At 44.6% G+C, this 23489-nt stretch overlaps 1 protein-coding gene across 7 annotated transcripts in view; it reads right to left on the bottom strand.

Moving 5' to 3' along the window:
* The window catches only part of ATP11C (ATPase phospholipid transporting 11C (ATP11C blood group)), an 85596-nt gene that overhangs the window by 56041 nt on the left and 6066 nt on the right, over positions 1-23489 (bottom strand). For 4 of the 7 annotated variants that reach the window (XM_078380568.1, XM_072981184.2, XM_078380567.1 and 1 more), the window contains exons 1-2: positions 8735-9669; positions 3188-3307 (exon numbers count right to left, since the gene is read on the bottom strand). In XM_078380568.1, the coding sequence (XP_078236694.1) occupies positions 3188-3307; positions 8735-8905 (291 nt within the window). In that variant the 5' untranslated portion in view covers positions 8906-9669. Of the gene's footprint in view, positions 1-3187; positions 3308-8734; positions 9670-20614; positions 21165-23489 lie in introns of those variants that run through there. The other 3 variants (XM_072981186.2, XM_072981185.2, XM_072981179.2) reach the window with 3 other exon arrangements.

Raw genomic sequence — 23489 nt, 5'->3', positions numbered from 1 at the left:
GCGATTCGCAAAACAGTCATTCCAATGGGAGATTTTCACTGGACGATTTGGTCCGTGCTTCACAAGCTGACAATTTTTACAGCTGATCGGTGCTCATAAAATAGCTGCCCTATGGGCGATCTTTGAAAAACGACGAGGTATTTTCCCCACTGGAGCACATTAAACGGGTTTCAATGCATTCCAATGGGGAAATGGTTTTCGCATGACGATGATTTCGTTAAACAGCGATTTTCATGGAACGGACTATCATCGTCATGCGGGGCACCACTGTATTACCGTTGTTATTCCAGTCACTGTCCAGAGACAGGCCTCTTTGGCTCCATGACCAGCTACCCCTAATATGTTATTTCTCCCTAGGCCAGTGGTTCCCAAGCTTGTGTTCCCCAGATGTTCTTGACGAAAATTCCCAGAATCCTTCAACACTAGCTGTGCTGGCCAGGATTTCTGGGAGCTGTAATCCAAGTACATCTGAGGAACTAGTGCCCCAAGCTATAAAAGGTTCTGTGGTTCTGGCATGCATCTATCAACCTAGCCTAGAGACTAGCACTGCTCAACCAACAGTGCTTTGAAGGTGTCCAACTTAGGCTGAATTTCTTCCTTGTCTACCTCAGCCTCCCCTGGCTATAGGCAGTTCTGGCTCTTGTGTCCACCTCATCGTTTGATGGCTGCTCAGCTCAGGAACAGGAGAGAAGCTTTGAAAGAGAGCTAACACCTAACTTGGTTTTTTCGGGGACAGCAAACCCCCAAAACAAGGTTTGCCAGCTACAGGGCAGCACGGATGATTTAGCAAGGCAGCACACAGGGTCCCATAAGCTAGAGGTAGGAAAATGCCAACCTTTCAGGACTAAAATTCCCAGAATTCACAATCCAGATGGCTGAGATGCTCAGAGATTTGGAACCCGAAAAAGCAACTTCTCCCAATATGGTAGACAGGCAACTCTGTAAAGCCACAATAGCAGCTACACAAAGCTAAGTATTTCACTTGCATGCCAAATGGATAGCACTCGATATATAAAATGTTGCATATATAAATTGCTAAGTTTTAATGTGTGATTCCACTTTTTTTTTAATAGCCACCTGTTTTTCTGCTTTAGAAAAAAAAACATGACTTTTGTGCTACACTACGCTCTTGACAGAATGAGACCAGGCTTCCTTGTTTGGGCAACATCCGACGAAATACGCAAAGCCGACAGAGTTGCATGCTAGGCATAGATCATCATTAACCATGTATGCCCTCCCAAATGTAGGTAAATTTTTTTAATCTGCTTTTCAAAGATCACTATGTAAGTGATTCGCATTTTTGTCTACCCAAGAATTCACCGTAGACTGAATATTCTCTTTTATATCTTGCAGCTATTTTGCATTTTCTGGCTAGCTGAATGTTGGTGTCCTGAAAAAAAGAGTAAGCGATCCGTCATCCCCTCTGGAAAAGCTACTCTGGGGAACTACTTCTCCCAGAATCCCCAAGCCACATTGGCCAGGGGAATCCTCGAAGCTCTGATCCAGACAAAAGCCCCCCCAAAACGACATTTCCAAATCTCTGTTCCCCCTCATTGATGGGGAATGTTGGGGGTGGGGCTCATGAAGCCTGGACCACCAGTCTCTCAGAAAGTTGGTCTATCTGATAAGGTTGTTGTTGAAGATTAAGGGAAAAGAGCTATGTACCTGAGCTGGTTGATACAAATGTAACTGCTTAAAAAAAAAAAATCTAAATAAAGGCAAACTCAGATGGTGAATGTCATTTCTCTCTTCTACTTTCAAAAGAGTTGTTACTCTTAAAATATATTATGCTCCTATATATTTTAGAGTTAAGTGCTCGCCTACAACTGAAGTTCTATTTTGATCCATTTCTAAGCAGTGCACCTACACTTTCTTATAACTGCAGAGATGACTTTTGCAAGATGAAAAAAACAAGCCTGTGATTTCCTAAAAGTTACACGTCTTCGACATATTTTGGATTTCATGTTTTGCTTATGGAACCTAGAAAGCAAGGAGAAATAAAAGATGCTCAGATACCCAGATGAATTTTGAAACGCTTGTCAAGGTTTGTCCGATTCCATTCAGAAATTAACCTTGTACTGGGACAACGTCAGCGATGACAAATACTTTTGTCAGCTATAAATGAAGTATAGAGTCCTCTGGTTTATCCTGTAAGTTAAATATACAGATTATCTCCCTGCGAAATCTGACACCAACAGGATTGTGATAAAAAAAACAATGAAATCAAACAACCAAACAAACAAAACAAGGAGGAAACAACCACTAAAAACTATTCTTAGTAAAGACTGACTACATGATCTCAGGAAGCTGAAATGTCTTTTTTGGTAAGAAAAGCCAACTTCAAAGCAATGCTCGGGAGGAATTTGAAGATGGAGCAGAGTTGCAAAAGAAGACAAGGCTGGCCATCTGAATCTCTTTCTAGAACACTCTACACTAAAACCTTTTTTGTTGCAGGTCTTAATTTGCAAATATGCCATTTTAATAGCGAAACAAGCTATTCAAAAAAGAGAAGGAAAGACATAAAAGAGAGAAGCATGGAAGTTGGTGCTTTGGGCTGCACCGAAAAGCGGAAATTTCTTAGCGAAACGGGGCAAAAAAAGGCGATGTATTTTTAGACATTATCCTCAGCTTGTAAAAGCGGCCAATATTACGTACTAAACGTTTTGAATCAAGTTGTTCAGCTGTGGAATTGGGGCACCCACTGGACACCCAGAGATACACTTGCCTTGCTGCTCTTCAGCAAAGACGGAACACCCCAACATCTCTTGAGAAAAAAGTAGGGTGAAACAGAGTGATCCAATTTGGATGGGAGAGCTAAGGAGGAATGGACACCTAGCCATCTGGATTATTTGGGGACAGCTGCTTCCTTCTGATGTCGAATGCATACGATGGGAGCTGTAACCCAGGGGTTAAATCCAAGACCAGTCCAAAATAGAGCAGACCCCACTGAAATGTATGGGGTTTGTTAGTCGCAGTGAATGGCAATCCCATTCATTCTAACGGGTCTAGCTCTCGGCAAGACTAGTGTTGGATTTAGCTCCAACAGACGTTGAAGTCATCAGATGGTCTAGCCTACGTGAGGCACGCAGGTTCTGGCAGAGGTAAAATGGAAGACCATCAGAATGTCACTGGTGTGTTCAGGGTCTTGTCTGTCACTCCTGTGACAGAGTTAACACAGAATGCTAACCTTGGAAGAGACAATTTGATTGGAGCAAAATTTCTGGGGCACGTAGGTCTCTCTTTCGGAAACCGGGCGGTGGCCGACGAGAACAGTCCGCGTCCCGACACGCTTCTCTTCCCCGACAAGCTAAAGATGGAAAGAGGATAAGAATTAAATCTCGTCAGATTTGGGGAAATACCCTTCCGTGTTTGCAAACATCCAAGCCTTCCTGCATGTCTAAAAGGTTTACGGCGGCCAGCTTTCACGAGATGAAGGGTGATCCTGTTTGCTCAATTTCTGCCTGGGGGGAACGGTTCCTAACGGGATGACATGACGAGCAACGAAAGCTGAGACCCACACCTCTTTAGGCATGGTGGGGATCTACGGGTAAAACTGCAAGGGTTTCGAAGCATGACACAACCTTCCAAGATCCTGGCAGGTCTCCTGTTACAGCTCTCCATGGAAATAATGCTCTTTGCCAATTATTCACACTCCAGCATGCTGCAAAGTTGTAATTACTGCTTTTCTGAAGTAGGTAGCATTGCGAGACAATAAGCTGTGACTAAGCTGTCTGTGGCATTTATTTAAAATACATGTATCCCAGCCACCCACCCCTCAGTCCCTGGGGAACCACCAAGCACTCACACCCAGCACAGAGTAACAAATTAAGCAAACAAAAAAAAAGCCCTAAAACTTTCACACTGAGCAACACAACAGCATAAACAACGAGACCGCAAGAGACGCCCCGAACAGCAGCAGCAGTTTGTAAATGCAAAAGAGCTTCACAGAAAGCAATAGTGCTTCAATGCGGTCAAATGGCAACCGAGAGGAAAGTGAACCGCCAGTCAACCCGAGCATCATCCACAAAAAGGTTACGTTTCATGAAGAAGCCCTCTCTGCACATCACAAGACGGAGACACTTGACAGAGGGCTTCTGATGAGCAAGCAAGTTGGGCAGAAAAAAAAATTCTATACAAAGTCAACTGTCCCCCCCCCAAAAAAAATCCCAAGGGTTTCTCAAAAGCCAGGGCCTGTTTTCAGAGGGAAGGCCCAACAATATGACCCATACTCCCCAGATCCCCCCTGCGGGGATACAGGCTTGCAGGGAGACGTTCACGAACTCCGTAAGCTGCTAGAGAAGAGTGTGCGAGGGGAGGGTGAGAGGAGGAAAAGCCGATAAGAACATACTGATTCAGCGTGCCACTCCATCCCAAACGCCTTCGCCAACAATGGGGGGAAAAAAGGAGGACTCCGAAGAATGCACAAGGACTTTTAAGTCATTTTTCCTGTGACCTACTTAAATCAACTATTTGGAGATTGGCTGAGGCTCCAGAGCATGTCATACGTCTTCTTTCTAACTAACACACACACACACTTCCCCATCATCTCGGCATCGTCCGCATGGAAAAAATTGTTCACCACCAAGAACTTCTGGATGCGTTTCTCCTCCTATCGTTTGGGCGGAGGACGCTACAGATAAAAACAGAGCTAAAGTTTCGGGAAGAGATGCCTCTCGCGTGGCTGAAAACTCACAGGAACTTCCCCGTTATCAGATACAAAGACCTTGACATAATAGGCGATGGAGGGCCAAGATTTTATATATTTTTTTTCCTGTCCCTTTCCCATTCTAGTTCATTTACATCCTAACCTTCTTCAATTGCACCAAGAAAGGCAAAAATAAAATCGGGTGGGCCGAGCTTCATGGAAAATCCTTCCCGGCTCTTTCCATCTGGCATCTCCCTCTTGCTGGCAATACTTCTCAACTTCTGTACTCTGCAATCTTTGCCCTGCAGGCTTGGAGAGGATTTCTAAGATCTTCCTGCCCATTTCAACCCAGCAAAAAAGCATCATCCTGGTTATCAACTTGAACTCAAGAAGTTGGCCTTCTGGGCGCTAGGAAGCAAGCGTCATCCATATCAATAAAAAGGCGCAAACCACCAATTGACCTGTCACTGAATGCAAGGGAAAAAACCCATTTTATTGCTATTTAAATTGTTCCTTTTAATTACGGTTTTTATGCTATTTTATTGTAAGCCGCCCAGAGTAGACGTAGTCTAAATGGGCGGGGTATAATTTAATAAATAAAAACTATTTTTTAAAGAAAAAAAGGAGTGTAAAACAGCCTCCCAACCTTTTTATGCTGAGTGGGGACAGCAGGAGCAGATGAATATTAACTATTTTTTTCTCCTGATCATTTCCCAACCCCTCCATTATAGCAGGAGCCAGAAATCTTCGGGATGGTGCCCCACCTATGGTCATCTCAGCTGAGCTACCTCTCCTTCCTCAGGACGCCATGTTTTATTTATTTATTTTGGATGCCAACTTTTTTTTATCCCATACACAACGGTGTACATTTTGGTGCAAAAAGAAGGGGTGTGGGTGGGTATCTTAATACCCAAATCATAGAGGATGGCACAGAGGCGAGGAGGGTCAAGACACAGATTTTCCAGCCCCACAGCCTCAGATTTGGGTTTTTTTTTCCCCCAGATGCCAACGTTGGCCCTGCATCAAGGTCGGCCCTGCATCTTCGGCCAAGACCACTTACAAGGCCAGACTCTTTGGCTTCCCTCGTTTCTCCCGGGGTTGACAGCTTCTGTCTTTGCCCTTTCGGTTTCTGGTCCATGTGCTGGACCTAAACGGGGGGAAAAAACGCTCCCCCAAATCCCACGGGGTTCCCCCAACAGCAACGGGGAGGACCAGAGAGGCCCAAACTCTCTCCGGCGTTGCCGCGGCAACCTCCCAGCCCAGGGACCAACTGACGCGGAATCTCTGGATTTCGGGGTGGGTGGTGGAGGCGGGATGAATCAAACGGATGCAATAAAAGATCCAGGGATTTAGAAAAAAAAAATGGATTGGAGCGTGCAATAAAAAATTGCTGGGAGGGAGGGTTTCAGGCAGGACAAGAGATTTCCAGGAAAGAAAAATTATGGCGAGGTGGGAAGCAAGGAGATGTTTATCTGCAACATACAGGCCATCTCTAAGCATGCACAGAGTCCACATACAGCTGCCTTGTTAAATTCAATTTAATTTTATTTTTATTGCCTCTCTTAGCCTGGGACACAAAAGCCCCACCCAGCTTTTATGCATTAAAAACCTAGATCAACAAAGCTTCGCCAACTACCCCACCGTTATGGAGGGCAGCCTGGATCTTTTCCCGCTGGTATCTTAAAAAAAAAAATCAAGCTGCTGCTAAAAAACAAGCAACTTTGGACTGGTTGGAAAACACGCAGCCGCTGAAGTTGAGCAGTGATGACTCTCTGATCTGACTACACTTAAATGAGAAGAAACGGGATTCCTTTATCAAAATGGCCTTCCCCAAAGCCAAGCCTGTTAGTCATTATTTAACTTCATTTAATCAAGGCATTCATATCCCAGTGTGTATCTGGAAAGGCTCCCAAGACTGCTTTGCGTATCTTTCTTTTTAATTTTTTTATTTTATTTTAAGTAAGGCAATTCCTGCCCTCAGGATTGCGATCCTAAGAGCCAAGGCAGAAATCCCAGGCTATTTCCAAATAAAGAATCTCAAATAATTAATAATCAGAGAGACTTTTCCTCGCCTAAAACTATTTGATATACTGCAACCGAAAACAGACAATACACAACAACAACAACAACAACAACAACAACAACAACAACAAAAGGGGGGGACTGGTCCCAGTATAAAGCAGCTTCCTATGCATTCTGTACATGCTCAGAGCTTATGTCTCCATTTCCAAGTAATGTCCCTTCGTCTTAAATGCCAGGTTAAACAACTTCCGGAGTAAGTTCTGAAGTTGTGTTGCTACAAGTGTGTGGTGCTGCTTTTTCCGGCAGACCCAGACTGAAATTTGCTACCTGGATTCAAAGAAATGCACTATCTATCTATCTATCTATCTATCTATCTATCTATCTATCTATCTATCTATCTATCTATCTATCTATCTATCTATCTATCTATCTATCTATCTATCTATCTATCTGTCTGTCTGTCTGTCTGTCTGTCTGTCTGTCTGTCTGTCTGTCTGTCTGTCTATCTATCTATCTATCTATCTATTTTATACCCCGCCTATCTGCTCAGAACGAGCACTCTAGGCGGCTTCCAAGCATATAACTAGTTCATATACGGCACTTCCAGTGTAAACTGACTCATAAGCCTACACAATAATGTGAAGTCAATGCAGTATGTCCTTGCTTGGTTTAATGCCGCTCCTTCCAGTCAATGAACACAAACACCCACTTCAATTCTGCTCTGTCACATCCAGGCAGAAAAATGCTTTCCTGGTTGAATTTCAGCCTGCCACTGAGCTTTTAAAGGCATAGAAAAGCCTTTAAAAGCCCCAGTCCGCTGGGGCTGAATACTGAAAAACCTTAGCCTTCCCAGAGCAAATAGGACATTAAAATAACCATTAAAACATACCAGTATAGCTTTCATCCACAAAACAAAGAGTTCAGGGCACTTTTAAAGACCAAGTTTCAAAGCTACTTTACTCTAAAACGGGAGCAAACAAAAACACAGTTTTGCATCACTTGTAAAATACCATTGTTTTGTTTATTTTACTGCATTTCTAACACTAAAAACACAGCATGCAGTGTAACTTTCAGCATTCACTGAAAACAAAGCAACTTTTAAAAAATGTAACTAGGAACAGTTTAACCAATTAAGCCTTTAAAATCAACTTTAAACATTAGAAAAAGACACACTTTTAAAAGCTGAGCAGAGGGGAACCCTTGAAGGATTTAGCATTCAAGCATACTTTCACTGAGCAATACTTAGAAAACCTTGGAAAAGGTTTCCATAAATTGGAATTTACTTGATCACATGCAATTATTATACAACTCTCACTGGAAAGATTTCAAGTCCATAACTTTTATTCCGCGGTAAACATCTACAAACAGCCAAATATAATGACTATTCACAATAACAGGAAGCAAGGTTTGATAGAGTATCAGGCAAAATCCAAAGAAACAAAACAATACAATTAAAAACACAGACACAAAAACAGGTGGCACCTTAAAGACTAACCATTATATTTTAATGCAAGCTTTTGTGGACACATCCACTTCGTCAGGCATAAAGAAAGAAAATGAAATGGCGATGAAATATGAGTTTCACACTCTAAATGCTCACTGGTTACATGCAGTGATGGGCCCTATGTTTGTTTTACAACAAAGTAAAAATATTTCAGGGAGACAGAAAACACACACCAGGGTTGAAATGAATACTTCATCTACATTTAATTCCATTTCCTTCCAGTGCTTTTATTGCCTGATGAAGTGGACGTGTCCACGAAAGCTCACATTACAATATACAGTAATGGTCAGTCTTTAAGTTTTCACATGTTCTTGTCTTGTTTCTTTGGATGTTGCCTGCTATGCTTGCACAGACTAAAAAAGCTACCTCTTCTAAGGCTACCTTTGATGGAATGTTAATGTAGGTTGAAGGCTGGAATGGATAATCCAGAGAGTAACTCACTGTTGGCATGTTTTGTTTTTTAAACTCCCCTATTTACATAACTTTGGGTTTCCTCGAGCAGACAGTCTAGCTTAACCGCTCTATTGTTTTTGTCCAGAAATATGTGTTGTTTTAAAACTCACCAATTGTTTTGGGTAGCCTTGCTTCCCAGAGACACTGCTCAAATGCTTTCCTCTTGCTGTGATTCTAGCTAACAAGAAAACAACTTCCACCCCCCAGAAAACACAGCTTTGCTTTCTTACCAGCGTAGACCATAATTTCAGCACACCATCTGGGGTTAAAACAAATTCCATTTCTGCCGGAACTGCCAGATCAGCTAACAGTCTTCCATGCAGAAAGAGCACTTCCCAAAATGAAGATTTTGAGGAACTAAAATGGTGGTTGATTTCTGTCTTTGGTGTTGTTGTTTTTTAGAAATACCGGGGGGGGGAGGAAAAGAAGAGAAGAAAAACAGGTTTTAATGCAGAAGTTGGGCAGAGATCAAGTTGCATTTGGCTGGAATGGACTCAATTTAAACACATACCTTTCCAAAAAGGAGTGGCTACCTAGATAATAATTACAAGAAACAGGGTTGACATAAGGGCTGCAACCCAATGCATGTTTATTTGGGAGTAAACCCAAGTCAACTCAGTGGGACTCCCCTCCTCAGAACCAGACACAGGGGCCACAATCCTGAAAATACTCAGAGAAACATGTTCTTTGAGAACTATGGAAGACCCATATGGATGCATTCCAGGTTACACCAGATCAGAGGCCAAGATGGTAGTCAGAAATGCAAACTTTAAATTTCACAAACCTAATATCCGTAAATTCTTCAACGTGCCACATTCACAGTTTTTTTAAAAAAGTAGGCAATCATTAAATAAAGGAGGGCCAAAACCAGCTGTACAAATCTTTGCAAGAACTGACAATTTTGTTAAAAGAGCAAATTCCGAAGAGCAGTATTGATTATTACCTGTTTCTCCTGTCTCGTGCGATGCTCGGATTGTTTTACTTAATTATGGAAAAGAGCAGAGAGATTCAGGACATAAAGTTCTGTTTTTATGTGTGTGTAAACATGTATAAAAATAAAATGGGGGGAAAATGTCATTAAAAACACACCGAGATAGATCTTTAAACTCCCAGCACATTTTTAATTGACCTGCATATATTCTGCTTTGGTTCTTTATTAGCTGGTCCCCTCCTTTTTCTCAAACTTTCCTGAGTCAGGGTTATAAATAGCCCCGAGTTCTAGTCATCTCTAGGCAGGCACATTTTTTACAAAAGCTGTAACCTAGCACTGCTTTTCCAACTTTGTGATGCTACAAGTAAGGAGGAAAACGACAAGAGGTTATTTCGGTTCTTGTGCAAAAAAAAGGGGCTAGAGGAGTCTCAGAGGCAGGAAAGGAAACTGGGGTCCTTTACTATGCCGTAAATCCGTCCCTGCTCTTCCAGGGTTGCAAAGCGAATCCACACAGCTCTGTTGCTAAACCTGCTTCTACTCCAAAGCAAGCCAAAGGATTTCACAGAGTCATGCCCTACTGCCTTCTTGCTCGACTGCATTAAGCGCTGGAGTTTGCCCGTCTGCTTCGAACAACCTTCCGGCCACATTTATTTGTGGCCTGGAACGCAGGGCTTTAAAAGCTGCCAGCCGTTCCTTTGCGCATTGGGGAACGACGGTGAGCGATGTCAAAAGGGTTAAAAGGTTTTAACAGCCGGTGATCATCCTCTCTTTCCCGCACCAAAGGAAAGACTTAGCAGGAAGGCGGAAAGCCTTCTGTTATCCTCCAAGCGCAAACTGGAAGCGGCCAAGGGACCAAGGTTCCAAAGCGACGCCGTTGCCAACTTTTCAATAAAATCTTTTCTCGAGTGCCTCCGACAGCAGCTGCAGGCAAATATGAGCTGACCCATTCAGGGTTGAGGAAAGCAGTTTGAAAGATGCCGCTAGAGGGGAATCCTGCCAGCAGCTGGAAAAGCATGTTGACCTTAAAGCAGACCTGGGGAAAGTTCATTTCTGGGGGGCCACAGCTGTAAGCACCCCCCCTCCCAACATACCAACCAGCCTTGCTGGCTACTAGGGGAATTTAAATTACAAGAAAGGAATTTTACACAAGCTAACGCCACTGCTATCTCCACACTTACGAACACCTCTCCCTCTGACAACACTAGCTAGAACAAGTGTTTAAAGCACAAGAGCAGTGCAGAACTAGGAACTTTCTGGTCAGCTGGTAACACAAAACACGTCAACTTCCCCCGTCGTAATATCTGAGCATGTATTTTTTTTAACTGGACTTAAGCCACAAGGATCTGTTGGTTGCTTCTTCCACCAAACCCGCTCAACCCTGGCTGGCCATGTATCTCCCCCAGCACTTATTTCACCCACCCACCTTTGGGAACGGCCTGCTCTAGGCGATACAAGTCTTTATTAGTTATGTTTATATTGCACTTGGCTTCCAGCGAGACCAAAAAAAAAAAAAAAAAGCCTCGTGTGGCTTTTGTCCTTCCTCACTTTATCCTCACAAGAATGCTCCTCTGAAGTAAAGCCAGGCAGGAAGTAAGGGACCCAAAGGTCAGCCAAGACGTTTCAAGGGCGAGAGGGAACCAGGACATGAACTTTCCTAAACTCCAGCCCATCTTCTCTCTACCCACCTAAGGTCTCCAGGACCATCGTAGTCCACTCAAACGACGAAATTCCCCAATGGGGAAACATATCTCTCTCTCTCTCTCTCTCTCTCTCTCTCACACACACACACACACACACACACACACACACACACACAAACTGGAGGCACTCTTCTCTGAAACCTATGACTGTAAGCTATAAGTATAGTGCATCTACCTACCCACCTACCCACCCACCCTCCCACCCACCCTTCCATCCATCCATCCATCCATCTATCTATCTATCTATCTATCTATCTATCTATCTATCTATCTATCTATCTATCTATCTATCTATCTATCTATCTATCTATCTATCTATCTATCTATCTATCTATCTATCTATCTATCTATCTATCTATCTATCTATCTATCTATCTATCACCTTTTTCCTTTAAAAGGGCCCAAGGTAACAAGAAAACATGGGCGATCGTGTGAAAGGAGGTGTCTCCCTCTCCTTTCTGGCTTGTCTTTTCTCCCCAAAGCAGTTCCAGCCTGTACTAAGCAGAGCGAACCTTTCAGGGCAGCTAGCAGGAGATAAGAAAAAGGGCTCCGAGATAAGGAGAGGGATGTGGTTGGCCTTTTCCAAGAGGAGGCCGCTTGCCAAACTGTTTTGACTTCATTTCTCAGATGATGGCTTGCAAGGCACGGAGCATCCCCATCCGAGGCAGTTGCGGCGGTCCGATATTGCTTCAACCGGCACAGCTCCATCGCACGGCAGGTGTCGTTTGGTGAGCTCCTTCGAATTTTCTGCTCTCGTTCTGAGCAGGGGCCACTACCTGTATTACAGCAAAAACGCAAAGGGTCTCACCAAACCACAGTTCCTAGGATTCTAGAGCGTTGCCCATTGAAGTAGGACCAAACCACCCATAATTACATTGTAGATGCATTCACATATTCCAGAATAAAAGTCTGCAGTGGAAGGTCATGCCGTACTGATGTGGTTTGTCTAAATAGCATACATTTTGCAGAGAACGTATCAAACACCAGATGCATCAGTGGGATGATGTTTCTAGGAACATCCCAGCCAACAGCCTGGGGACGATGGATAGATACATAAAGTAGGTGTACATCTGATGAATTTCTTTCCCGTGGGGGGAGCAGAACCCACATATCAGCAAGATCTTTTGTGATGGATGCGTTGACTGCTTCAGACTCCAGCAAAGCAATATTCTCCGAACGGCCGGGGAAATGTTTTATTTAATGAGAGCTAATGGTAAGTGCTGAATGTTAGGACCTCAGGAACATAGAAGCCACCAGGGAAAAGGTGCATCATTCATCATCTTCTCTCTCACTTGCAGCTAAGGGCCAACCTTGGAAGGCAAACTAGGCTGAAAAATGTTAAGCTGACCTCAATAACAGATGGAAGTATACAGGGCGTCTCTTTCCGTACAGTTAAGAGCGGGTGGATATTTCAAACCCCATCAATCATCTCCTGCTGTTGATGCAACAGAGCTGTTTCTCCTCCAGCTTGTTCCTCTCATCTGGAAGAAATCCCACTGGGGGAAGCAGATACAGAAGGGGGGAGGACATGTCCCGTTCTTAAAGGGCTCGGATAACCTTACCGGAGGCGGTGACCCGCTCTTGGGTGACCAACTGAAAATTAGGCCTTTCTCACACCAGACTCCACCGCTCCCACAACTGAACAGCTGGAGAAGGTTAGTGCAGGGGCGCTGAAGAAAATCTTCCCCTACCATCCGCCACCATTTGTTTCTCCATCCTGTTGGTATCAGAGCCACCTTACATGGAGGTGAGGATGGAGAAGCAACCATATGGACATAGTCCGTCTTCCTGATTCCAGGCATCATTACCACCTAACCTTCGTGCCTAGCTCCGACCCATTTGCTTCAAGAAAAAGAACAAAATAGAATAATATATGTTTTTTTTTTAAAGGCAGTGTAACTGTTCCTAGTTCTGGTGGTAAAGCAAGGAATGATTTAGCAGAGACCTTTGGAAAGGCATGAGTGGAAAGAAGAAGTCCTATCATCTCTGGGGAACAGGAAGGAACCAAGAGCAAATATTTGGTGATCTTAACATTAAAAGAAAGAATGTGCTTCTTTTTTTTTTTGCAGCCCTTTTCCGAGCAAATGCAGCATTTTTCCACCCCTTATCCTACACTTGGGACCCGCATTCACGACAGAATTGGGAACAAGGAAATGGCAGCCGTTCTTCATGCCAAGTGATCTTGGGGGTGGGAATAAAAACAACAACTTATCCCTGCCCTCAAGGTTGACTAAGGCTATTTGTGGGGCTTGCTGGCACTGCTTGCTTCCTCTCCTCTCTGCGCTTCCACCATCCGAGCCATCAGCCTTACAGAACGAGGGATGTGTACTGGTCAGGCCAAGGGCAGGCCAAGTTGCTGCAGAAGAAGCTTTGCCTTGGCCCTTCACCTCCTTGCTTCTCCCTCCTCCCGAATCACCTCTGCCTTGACCTTTAAAGAGATCAAAGACTCTGCACCTGGCTGGATTCAGTCTCAGAAGTCTTGGGTTCAAATCCCCGCTCAGCCATGACACTCCCAGGGCGACCTCGAGCCAGTCCCATCATTCTCAACTAACGGACGGGGTTGCTGGGAGAGAACACCAAGAAAGAAGGAGATGGCTATTATACATTGCCTGGAAAGAAAGGGGATCGACTAATGGCACACGAAATCGTGCTTTTGAATGTGTTGTTTTGTCTGCTGTAAGCTGCCTTGGGTCCCCAATACAAATGCATAAACAAATACATCAATATAATATACGCTGCCCTTTAAAAATATATATAAATTTAATCATAAACACATACATATAACTGAGATGGGTCATCCCAGCGGGAAGAGGAGGGGCTCTCTGCCAGAGGGACCCCCATCCCGTCCGTTCCAGAAAGACCACGGCCGCCTACCATGCTATGCCGGCCAAACAGGAGCCCACTCCCACCCATCCGTGGTCTTAGTGGCACAACACCGACGTGAGCGACAGTGGAGATTTCTGGAGGAACCAAGAAGCCCACCCAGGTCCCCTTCACCCAGTTGTGCTTGACCTTCATTGAAAAGTAGGATAAACCAGGCTTTGGATTAATACTATTCCAATCCCCTTTCCCTGTGCCTTGAGCGCAGGGGCCACCAGGGAACTGGGACCCCCCAACTAAAAGGGCATTTACCCAGAGGGTAACTCAACCCTGAAGCTCATATTGTTCAACTGAAAGTCAAATCCTTTCCTCGTTGCAACCGGGAGCCGACGGGACTTATTGCTGGAGGACCCTCTGGCCAGCGGCGCTACCAGGGGGGCAGCCGGTGGCCCCCCACAACTTCCTTCATAGAGAAACATTCTCCATCCTGGATTGAACCACTCGGCCAAGTCCACTGTCCCAATCATATCTGAGACCTCTCAGACAAAAAAAATATTATTCCTGCCCAAATCTTGCCTCTGTCGTGGATCCTCGGCGGTCTCTGTATTTATTTATTTTTTAAAGACTATAAGAGCAGAAGCTAATACTACCGACGGATCCGGCCCTGAGGATGGAGAACAGCCTGAAACGATGCATGAAGAATTTATTCGAAACCCTTTCCCTTGCGCCAAGCACTGGGGAAAAAAAGCAGTACATTGTTTCTGAAATGCTAATAACGATCCCTGGAAATTCACTCACAGAAGATGAACTGCTCTGAAGAAAGTGGATTTGGAAAGATCAAAGCGATTCTCCTGCCGGCTTTTATTTATCTAATCGATCTTCCCACAAGCTCGGTCAAAAGTTCTGCGGGATATTTAGGAACATTTCGTGATAAACAACAATTTCTACCCTTTGACCAGCAAAAAAACAACAACACCTTGTTCTCATTTCTCTCTCTCTGACATTCCTCACTTCATACACATTTCTCCTTTCACGAGCCAATTAATAAAAACAGCTAGATTAACTTTTTGATGTCTGAACGGAATCGGCTACTTTCCGGGGAATGTTTAACATGCGACATCAAGTGCCACCAAGTTCAATGAACCTGCTCCCCTCTGGATCAGGCCCACAGCTGCATGATATAAATGCAAACACAGCATATATTTTTTATCCTGAGTCAGGGCTTGGCCAGTTACTTTTTTAAATTACGGCACTTCCTTTCAATGGCATCAGGCTGGCGCTCTTCCTGTTGAGCTTCTGCCAGACAGTCAAAACTTCTTTGTTCTAAAAGGACCTTTGGACGTTTGGTGTTAAAATTCACATTCAGAGAGGGTTTTAAAACTGCTTTTAAACACCCTATTTTAGTCTTCTTTTTGAGTAATTATTTTAGACTCTAAGAACGGCAGAGCTGGAAGCAACTCTATGAATCATCAGCCACTGTTAAGGAGGCCCAGTGGATAATGGAACTCCCCACCTCTGGCTCTGCAGCCAGAGGCTTAAATTGCTGATTTACCCAGCATTTGTTCATCATTTTTGTCTATCCAGAGCACATCACTTTCAGAGCTCCAATGGGCAGAAAGAGGCAAAGCAATGTTGCTTATCCTTATTGCTGGGAGACCCTCTGGCCAGCAGTGCTACCACGGGGGCTGCCGGTGGCCCCCACAACATTTACCTACACTTCCTTCATAGAAAAACATTTTTTCCTATGCAACATTTTTTAAAAGTAATACAAAATGTGGAGATAAATATACAGTGGTACCTCGCTTAACGATTACCTCGTTAAATGATGAAACCGCTTGATGATGAAGTTTCTGCGATCACTTTTGCGATCACAAAACAATGTTTTGATGGTAAAATTTGCTTAACAACGACCGGTTCCCTGATTCGGGAACCGATTTTTCACTAAACGACAATTTTGAAACAGCTGATCGGTGGCTCTAAAATGGCCACCCGCTGTGTTTTCAGGATGAATTCCTCGCTTTACACACACCGAAAATGGCCGCCCCTATGGAGGATCTTCGGTGGACGCTGTGGTATTTAGCCGATTGGAACGCATTGAGCCGGTTTCAATGCATTTCAATGGGCTTTTTCATTTCGCTTAACAGCTATTTCAACGGAATGAATTATCCTCATCAAGCGAGGCACCACTGTAGATGCCTTGGAATTTGGCTGACTAACAGTGGCACAACAACTGTACAGCAGAACTTACAACACAGATGGATCAGAGCATCCTTAAGATAAAGTATGAAAGTATCCAATCAAAACTTAGAACTGATGTTGACTTATGTGCATTATACCGTATTTTTCGCACCATAAGACACACTTTTCCCCCACAAAACAGGGGGGCAGAAAGTCTGTGCGTCTTATGGAGCAAAGAAAACAGATTATATTTTCCTGTTTTCTTCTCCTAAAAAATTGGTGCGTCTTATGGAGCGAAAAATACGCTACTTTGCTACGCATTCTCAATTCTAATGCATGGCATAGAATGATCAATCTTAACACAATCAATGATGTGCCGTCAAGTCAATGTAAAGCTGGTCGTTCAAAGGAACAACACATGGGGAAAGAGGAGAAGAATTTATAGCCCCCTCCCCTTCATGTTTCCAAGCTCCAGTCTACTTCTCATGAATCTGGAAACTGCAAAAATGTTCAGGCACTGCCTCCGCTATCCAGTTCTGTTTCTCCCAAAACTGTGGCCTTCGTTTGCGGTGTCAGATAAGGAAAACATTCCTTCTAATCGGTTGTGTCTCTGTGTGTGCGCTTTTAAGGAAGACAGTTCAACACAAATTATTTCTGTTTTGAAAATTCTGAGGAAAGTCAAGGTCGTGAATCATATTTCCAGATTCTCTTGGTACACGGTTTTAATTTGTGGCTCCCGTCTACAGTCTCTTCGAAAGGCCTGTGACGGAAGATTATGGAAAGTTTCCATGTCAACAAATGGCAGGTCTCCCGCAGTACGGTGCAGATCTAAATTACTGAAATCCTCAGCCTCAAAAGCTAGTTTTATTGTTAATTCTGAAGATTTACTAAGACATGCCTCTCTTCCGGCACAAGGACCAAAGATAAATAGATTTTTTTGACATCTTACGACGGAATAAAATCTTTCTCCCACTTTCATCACTTAAAAAAGGAGTCCCTCCCACTTTTTTTTTAGTTTCATAAAAATAAAATGAAATGTCAAAAGCACAGAGAATACAAGTAACGTCAGGCAGTTTTACAGGTTGCAATTTCTTGGCCTGCACAACCAAACCTCAGAAAAACACAAACGCACAAACAAGCACACGCACATATAGTGCACAATTCCTATAAAAAGTGTCTTACACCGGGATAGGACACTTTGCCTACCATTCTTCCAATAAACCTAATTTCCAAAGTAAGCTTTGAATTTGGTGGAAAATATATGAACCACATGTGGTCCCCACCTCTTTCTTTCTCAAGCCAGACATTTCAGCTCAGAGAACTTTTGGTTATGGAAAATTAGCCTAATTTGCTTTAAAGAAATATTTTCTCAACCCAAAATGTAACGTCAGATCCATGCTGATTTAGGAAACTAGATTTTCCCCCTTCCATAAAGCTCGTCCCACCGAGGTTAAAACATCACCCAACCAGTTTTTAAAAACCAGCGTTCTTTCACATCACCCACACATTTTTTACAAACATGCTCTTAAGCTGACCGCTTTTATTTTCGAGAGTGAGCGCACCCACTCCGGATCAGCCCCCCCATGCAGCTTCTTCTGCTAAACCCTCACCCACAGCAGATATGTGTTCACACACACACACACAGAAACACATACAAAGATGGAGAGGGGCAGAGTACAAATGAAAGGGGTTTACATTTTTGGATTGAGTTCCCTGAGCTGCTTTTTCCACAAAGCAAAAGTGGATTATTGAATGATACTTGGGGGGGGGGGGAGGTGTAAATAAATCATACCACTTAGCCTAACCATACATAGGTCTAACCCTCTCAACTGGCGTGGGGATGAAATCTGTACTTGGGCAAAAACTATAGCATCCGTGAAAATATATGAGGGCCACCTAAAACTGTAGGTGTTTGTGTTGTTGTTTTTTAGTGCTGTCAGTCGCTTTCCGCTTATGGTGACCCTCTGAATGAACCATCTCCAAAATGTCATGTCCTCATTAGCCCTGCTTAGCTCTTGCAAACTCAACCTCGTGGTTTCCTTTAGGGACTCAGGCCATCTTGTATTTAGCCTTCCTCTTTTCCTGCTGCCTTCCGCCTTTCCCATCCTGATGGTCTTCCTAGCTCCCCAGAATTGTTGGTCAAGCGACAAAGTGCGGGGTGGGAGAAGAAGTCAGACGACGCGGTCATGAGGTCTGCAATGAAAACTCCATCCCAAAATGGTGACTGCTGTCCGAAGGCGTTGTTACTCAAGAGGCTGGAAAAAGCCGGAGCGCTCGCCACCTCTTGAGGTCATGGGTCCTGTCGCCGTACTGCTCTAACGGTTAAGAAAGTTTTTTTCCTGATATTCAGCTGAAATCTGGCTTCCTGTCGCTCGAGCCCATTATGATGTATCCTGTACTTTGGGATGGCTGAGAACAGATCCTGCCCCAACTCTTTCAAACTACCTTTCAAGTATTTGAAAAGTACTATCCTGTCTGCTTTGGGGTTCTGACGCAGGGGTGCAGCTTTCGAACCCCAAACCTCAAACGGGTCTTCCTTATGCAACTTCCGTCCCTTCCAAAGCCGGATGACCTCAAAAGGCCTTCATCCACAGGAGCACAGCACTGTCCCCACCGCCTCCGAGGACACAAAACCAGGAGATTCCCTTCGGATGCCTTTCCTGTCCATTTTAAACGGGAAGTCAATAATTGCGGCTTCTTCCAGCCTGGGAAACCCCAAGGCACGCAGAACTTCCTTTCTCACCCGGTCTCCTTCTCGGCGCAATCCACACTTAAATGAATTCCCGCAGTCTCTGCAGCCACAACAGAGCCGTTTCTGGTCTGCTGGTTTTTCGCTCGGCATTAATATTCCAGGTTAACTTCAAAGGGCTGCTAAAGATTAAAAACAAAACAAGAGGAAAGAAAAAAGTAGCATGGAAAGATTCTTTTCCCTTCCGTTTTCTGCTATCGGCGTGCATCTTCGCCACCAAGCCATCTCACGCTGCAGCTCCCCTCTTGCTCATCTCGAGAGGCAGCCCAGAACTCCTCCCGTCCTGGCTTTTTCAACACAGCCATAATCTCCTCCTAATAGATCCAGAAGCCTGTCTAATCTCTGCGCATTAGGAAGGGTTATCCAGAGGGGATCAGAGGGGAAGGTTTCTCGGAGAAAGGCCAGTCAGCTCAACAGCCATCAAAAAAAGCCAGGCAATCATTACATACCAAGATAAAGGGATTCTCACACCACACTAAATTTGGAGGCGCTTAACGCACCGTTCCTTGCATTTGTTGTTCTGTTGGAGAACTCCCAGAGAGATTTACCGAGGAGATGTTCCAAACAACGAGCAAGCACATTGCCACACACACATTTTAGAACCCACCTAAGAAGGACTGCAAAGGGCAACCACAGGGAAGTCTACTCAGAAGGAAGTTCCACCAAGTTCAATGAGACTTATTCCCAGGAACATATCATAGCAGTGGCTCCCAACCTTGGGTGCCCAGATGTTCTTGGCCTACAACTCCCAGGTAGTGATGAAAGCTTCTGGGAGTGTTAGTCCAAGAGAGTCTGGACACACAACATTGGGAACCACTCTGTTTTGGGATTCCCAACCCAAGACTCGCAAGGTGGGATAAGACCAAAAGCGAAGGCCCTTCAGCCTTCCAGAATGTTTGAACTCCTAGTCCCATCGTTCCTCACCATCAAACATGGTGGCAGGAACTTTGGGCAGCTGAAGTCCGAATCCCATTGCTTCCACCAGACTCAGCCTTCCTCTCCAGCCTGCTCCTGAACAGCAGGGAAGGCGACGGGTCAGGATCTGTCCTTGTCAAGACGCTTGAAGAGGCTTCAGAAGGACAGTGGGAAGGATCTCCTTACTCTCCCACCATCCCACCCTCGAGAAGACACACATTGTTTCCGACACTTGGGTTTGCTTCCAAGTAGTCCCAAGGTAAGAAGGGAAGCAGGGATCCTGACTTTGTTCTGGGGGACATGATCCAGACCCAGGAGAAAAGAACTTTTCAAGAATGGAGCAGTAAAACCAAGAAAGGACCCTGGAGAATTTCTGAGAAGGTCTCTCAGAGATTATCCATTGGATTTAAACACGTGAATATTACAGTTGTTGCTTTGGCATTACACACGAGAAAGGGATCTGGCCTTTTGAAAAGGGCATTTTGAAAGTAATGGTAAAACATTAAATCTATTACTTTTGTGTTATTCTTTGAAAGCATCCATCGGCTTGGGATCGTGAAGGTAATTCGAGCGTTAACACATTCAGATTTAACACAATTATTTCCAAGCTCTGAGACAGGCGGGTGCAGGCATGAATAAACAGAGTTCTCTACACCAGGACTTAACAGGTCAAGGAGAGGCCCAGTTTAAAACTTACCTCCCAATTCGCCACCATTAGAAGATCTCCCCCTCCACCCCAAAATGGGGGAATCAAACTTTGCTGGTTCAAACCTACAACTCCCCCGCTGTCATTTGAAACGGTGTGATCTGTGCACCTCCTTTGAACTTTTTCCCTGCAGTTCTGAAGAAGTGTCAGTCAAGGAAAGCGTGGGAGGCAGGCGCTGGATCATGGAGAGGCATGGAGGAGGCGAATCCCGACCCACCTCTCCCTTCCTGAGAATCTATAAATATGCAGGAGGTTACGGGAGGTTGCAACGTAAAAGCTACGCAAAGCACAGCGCCTGAACCCCAATGCTTCCCGTATAATGTCTTGCAGCTTTGCTATCCTGGGCTTTAAAGTAGAGCTTGGAAAGTTTGCTTTAACTTGGTTTAGGTCTCTGGCTGTGGAACCAGAGGGCGGGTGTTTGATTCCACCACGGTGTAACTCCTAGGAGAAAAGCCAGCCTGTGTAGCCTTGGGCACGCTGCACAGATCCAGGGCTCCTCCTAGAGGAAGGGAAGGGAAAATCACTTCTGTGGATTCTCTGCCTAGAAAACCATGAAAAGGGATAACATAAGTCAGAATTGACTTGACCACACCTGAATATTATTACAGTACTCTTATTATACCATGTCTTGCTGTGATGGGGAGGCTTAAAAGGCAAGAAACAGAAGAACTGAAAACAGAGAAAGCATCTTAAACTTCCTGCCCATTTAACAGAGGAAGAGGTTAGGGGAAAACACTCTGAATTTGCTTATCCACTATAAAATGCAAAAAGAAAAAGCAAATGCGCCCATCAACACTAATGCACGAACCGCAAAAGGAGAAGCGACATCGCAGATGCAGCCAATTTTGATCTTACGGGCAGAGCTAAGGATATTCCACATCTCTATCACATGCCACTAACCCTTCCAGATTATTTTACACATGCGGAAAACCTGAGGTGTGGTATCCAAAATCCAGAAGGCAAACAACATCTCTTTGTTTAAAAACCCATTGGTCAGAATCCTATTGAGATTTTTACTCTGGAGTAAACCAATCAGGTTGCAGCGGTGAACTGTACCGCTTCATCAAGGTGTCGGTCATAGGTCTGGTCAGGAGCCGGGCCCATGAGGAGCACCTTGATGATCTGCTGCAATTTGATAGCACAACTTACACACTCTTACTTCAAAGTAAAATTGTAGAAGGATTCTGGCCATTGCATGAACCCCACACTTGAGGAAGAGCGAAAAGCCTTCTGCCTGTGTTAAAACTCCGATTTCAGCCCTGGGAGGTAGGCCAGGTTTACCCACCCACGTAGCAGATGGAGAGAAGACAGCAAGAGAAAAGCTACCAACAGAGTCTTGGAGACTGGACGCATGGTTTTTAACAAGCAGATTTAACCCCCAACATCTATAGTACTGCATCACGCCAATGGAGAAGCCCTCCCAGAGACAGAGGACCCTGTATCGCACCAAATATGGCAACTGGTCCATTTACTATGGTGTTGTCTACACCACTGGCTCCCAACCTTGGGTCCCCAGATGTTTCTGGACTACCGCTCCCAGAAATCCTGGCTAGCACAAGAATGGTGAAGGCTTCTGGGAGTTTTAGTCCAAGAACATCTGGAGACCCAAGGTAGGGAAGCACTGGTCTACGCCATGAGTTGGTAAAGTTTGGGTCACTTTGCATCTCTTGTGCAGTTGCCTTCTGTTTCTAAAAAGGCTTTTTTCTCGACGGAAGCAGGCCCCAGGTGGAAGCAGAATTATACAGAAATGGTAAACATGATCCATCAAACGATCCTAATCAACGGCATTAAAGAATCGAACTTCCACAAGGATCACCCACAGAGCCGCCCTGTTATGTCAGCATGCCAGAGCCTTTTGCCATGGACAGAACAAACTGCTCCACCCACAAAGTCCAAAAAAGTAACTTGTCAAAGTTCAGACCGCTGACTCCTATCAGACCCACAGAAACACTCTCAGACGTCCCAGTGTTTTACGGATATCTCCCCGTTGGCGAATACACATAAAACACACCCCAGAAAGTCCTTTATGCCTTTATCGTCTTTGAGCAAACATGAATGCCAGCCCAGGAGAAGCAAACAACGTTTTACAGGCTGGGTTTTCAGGACGCTTCCATCTGCTGCGTATTTGTACAACAGGAGGGGAATCGGTGATGGAACTGGCAACGTGTGAAGAGCTGAGCACAGATCGGGAGATACGGGGGAAGGAGGGAAGGCGGGGGGGGGCAAGAGGAAAGGTTACACTTCAACCTTCACTTAGAATTACTGTTTGTGAAATGCAAGTTGCTGGGGGGGGGGGGGTGGAGGGAGGTTTGCCCCTTATATATTTTACTATACAATACGTTTCGCTAAATTTTGCCTTCAAGGCCCAAGAACAAAATTAGGCTCAGGGTATAGTTACACTAGGAGAAGGAAGCAAGCCTAACCACTGACACGGAAACAGCTCCTGCTGATACAGTATAGTGAAGTGGCTTAATAAGCAAGCCACTTCAGGATACTGGCAAATTAACCACTAACCTTGCTCAGCACGAGGCAGGAGAAGTGGGAAATATATATTTTTGGACTGTATATAGATTACTGGTGATGCACTGCACCAGTTATTAAACATATATATTCTGTCTAAGCTGGTCAAGAAATTGTCTGCAGTCAAAGCCAGCGGATGGGGGCAGTTTTTCGACCAGCCCTTTAAGGTGAGGTGAAAGAAAAGATTTTTTAAAAATCTTTTTATAACTGATGTTCCACGTCAGCAACAGTCTATACACCAGACCTGGGCAAAGTGAGGCCCGAGGGCCACATACGGCCCACGAGCCGTTCCTGTACGGCCCTCCGGACATCAAAATCATTTATAGCTTTTTGTCTAAAGTTAATC

The sequence above is a fragment of the Pogona vitticeps genome, chromosome 11 (assembly GCF_051106095.1).
Source record: "Pogona vitticeps strain Pit_001003342236 chromosome 11, PviZW2.1, whole genome shotgun sequence".
In the NCBI taxonomy this organism is placed as follows: domain Eukaryota; kingdom Metazoa; phylum Chordata; class Lepidosauria; order Squamata; family Agamidae; genus Pogona; species Pogona vitticeps.
The sequence above is the reverse complement of the archived record's forward strand: the minus strand, read 5'-3'. Positions and strand labels throughout refer to the sequence as shown.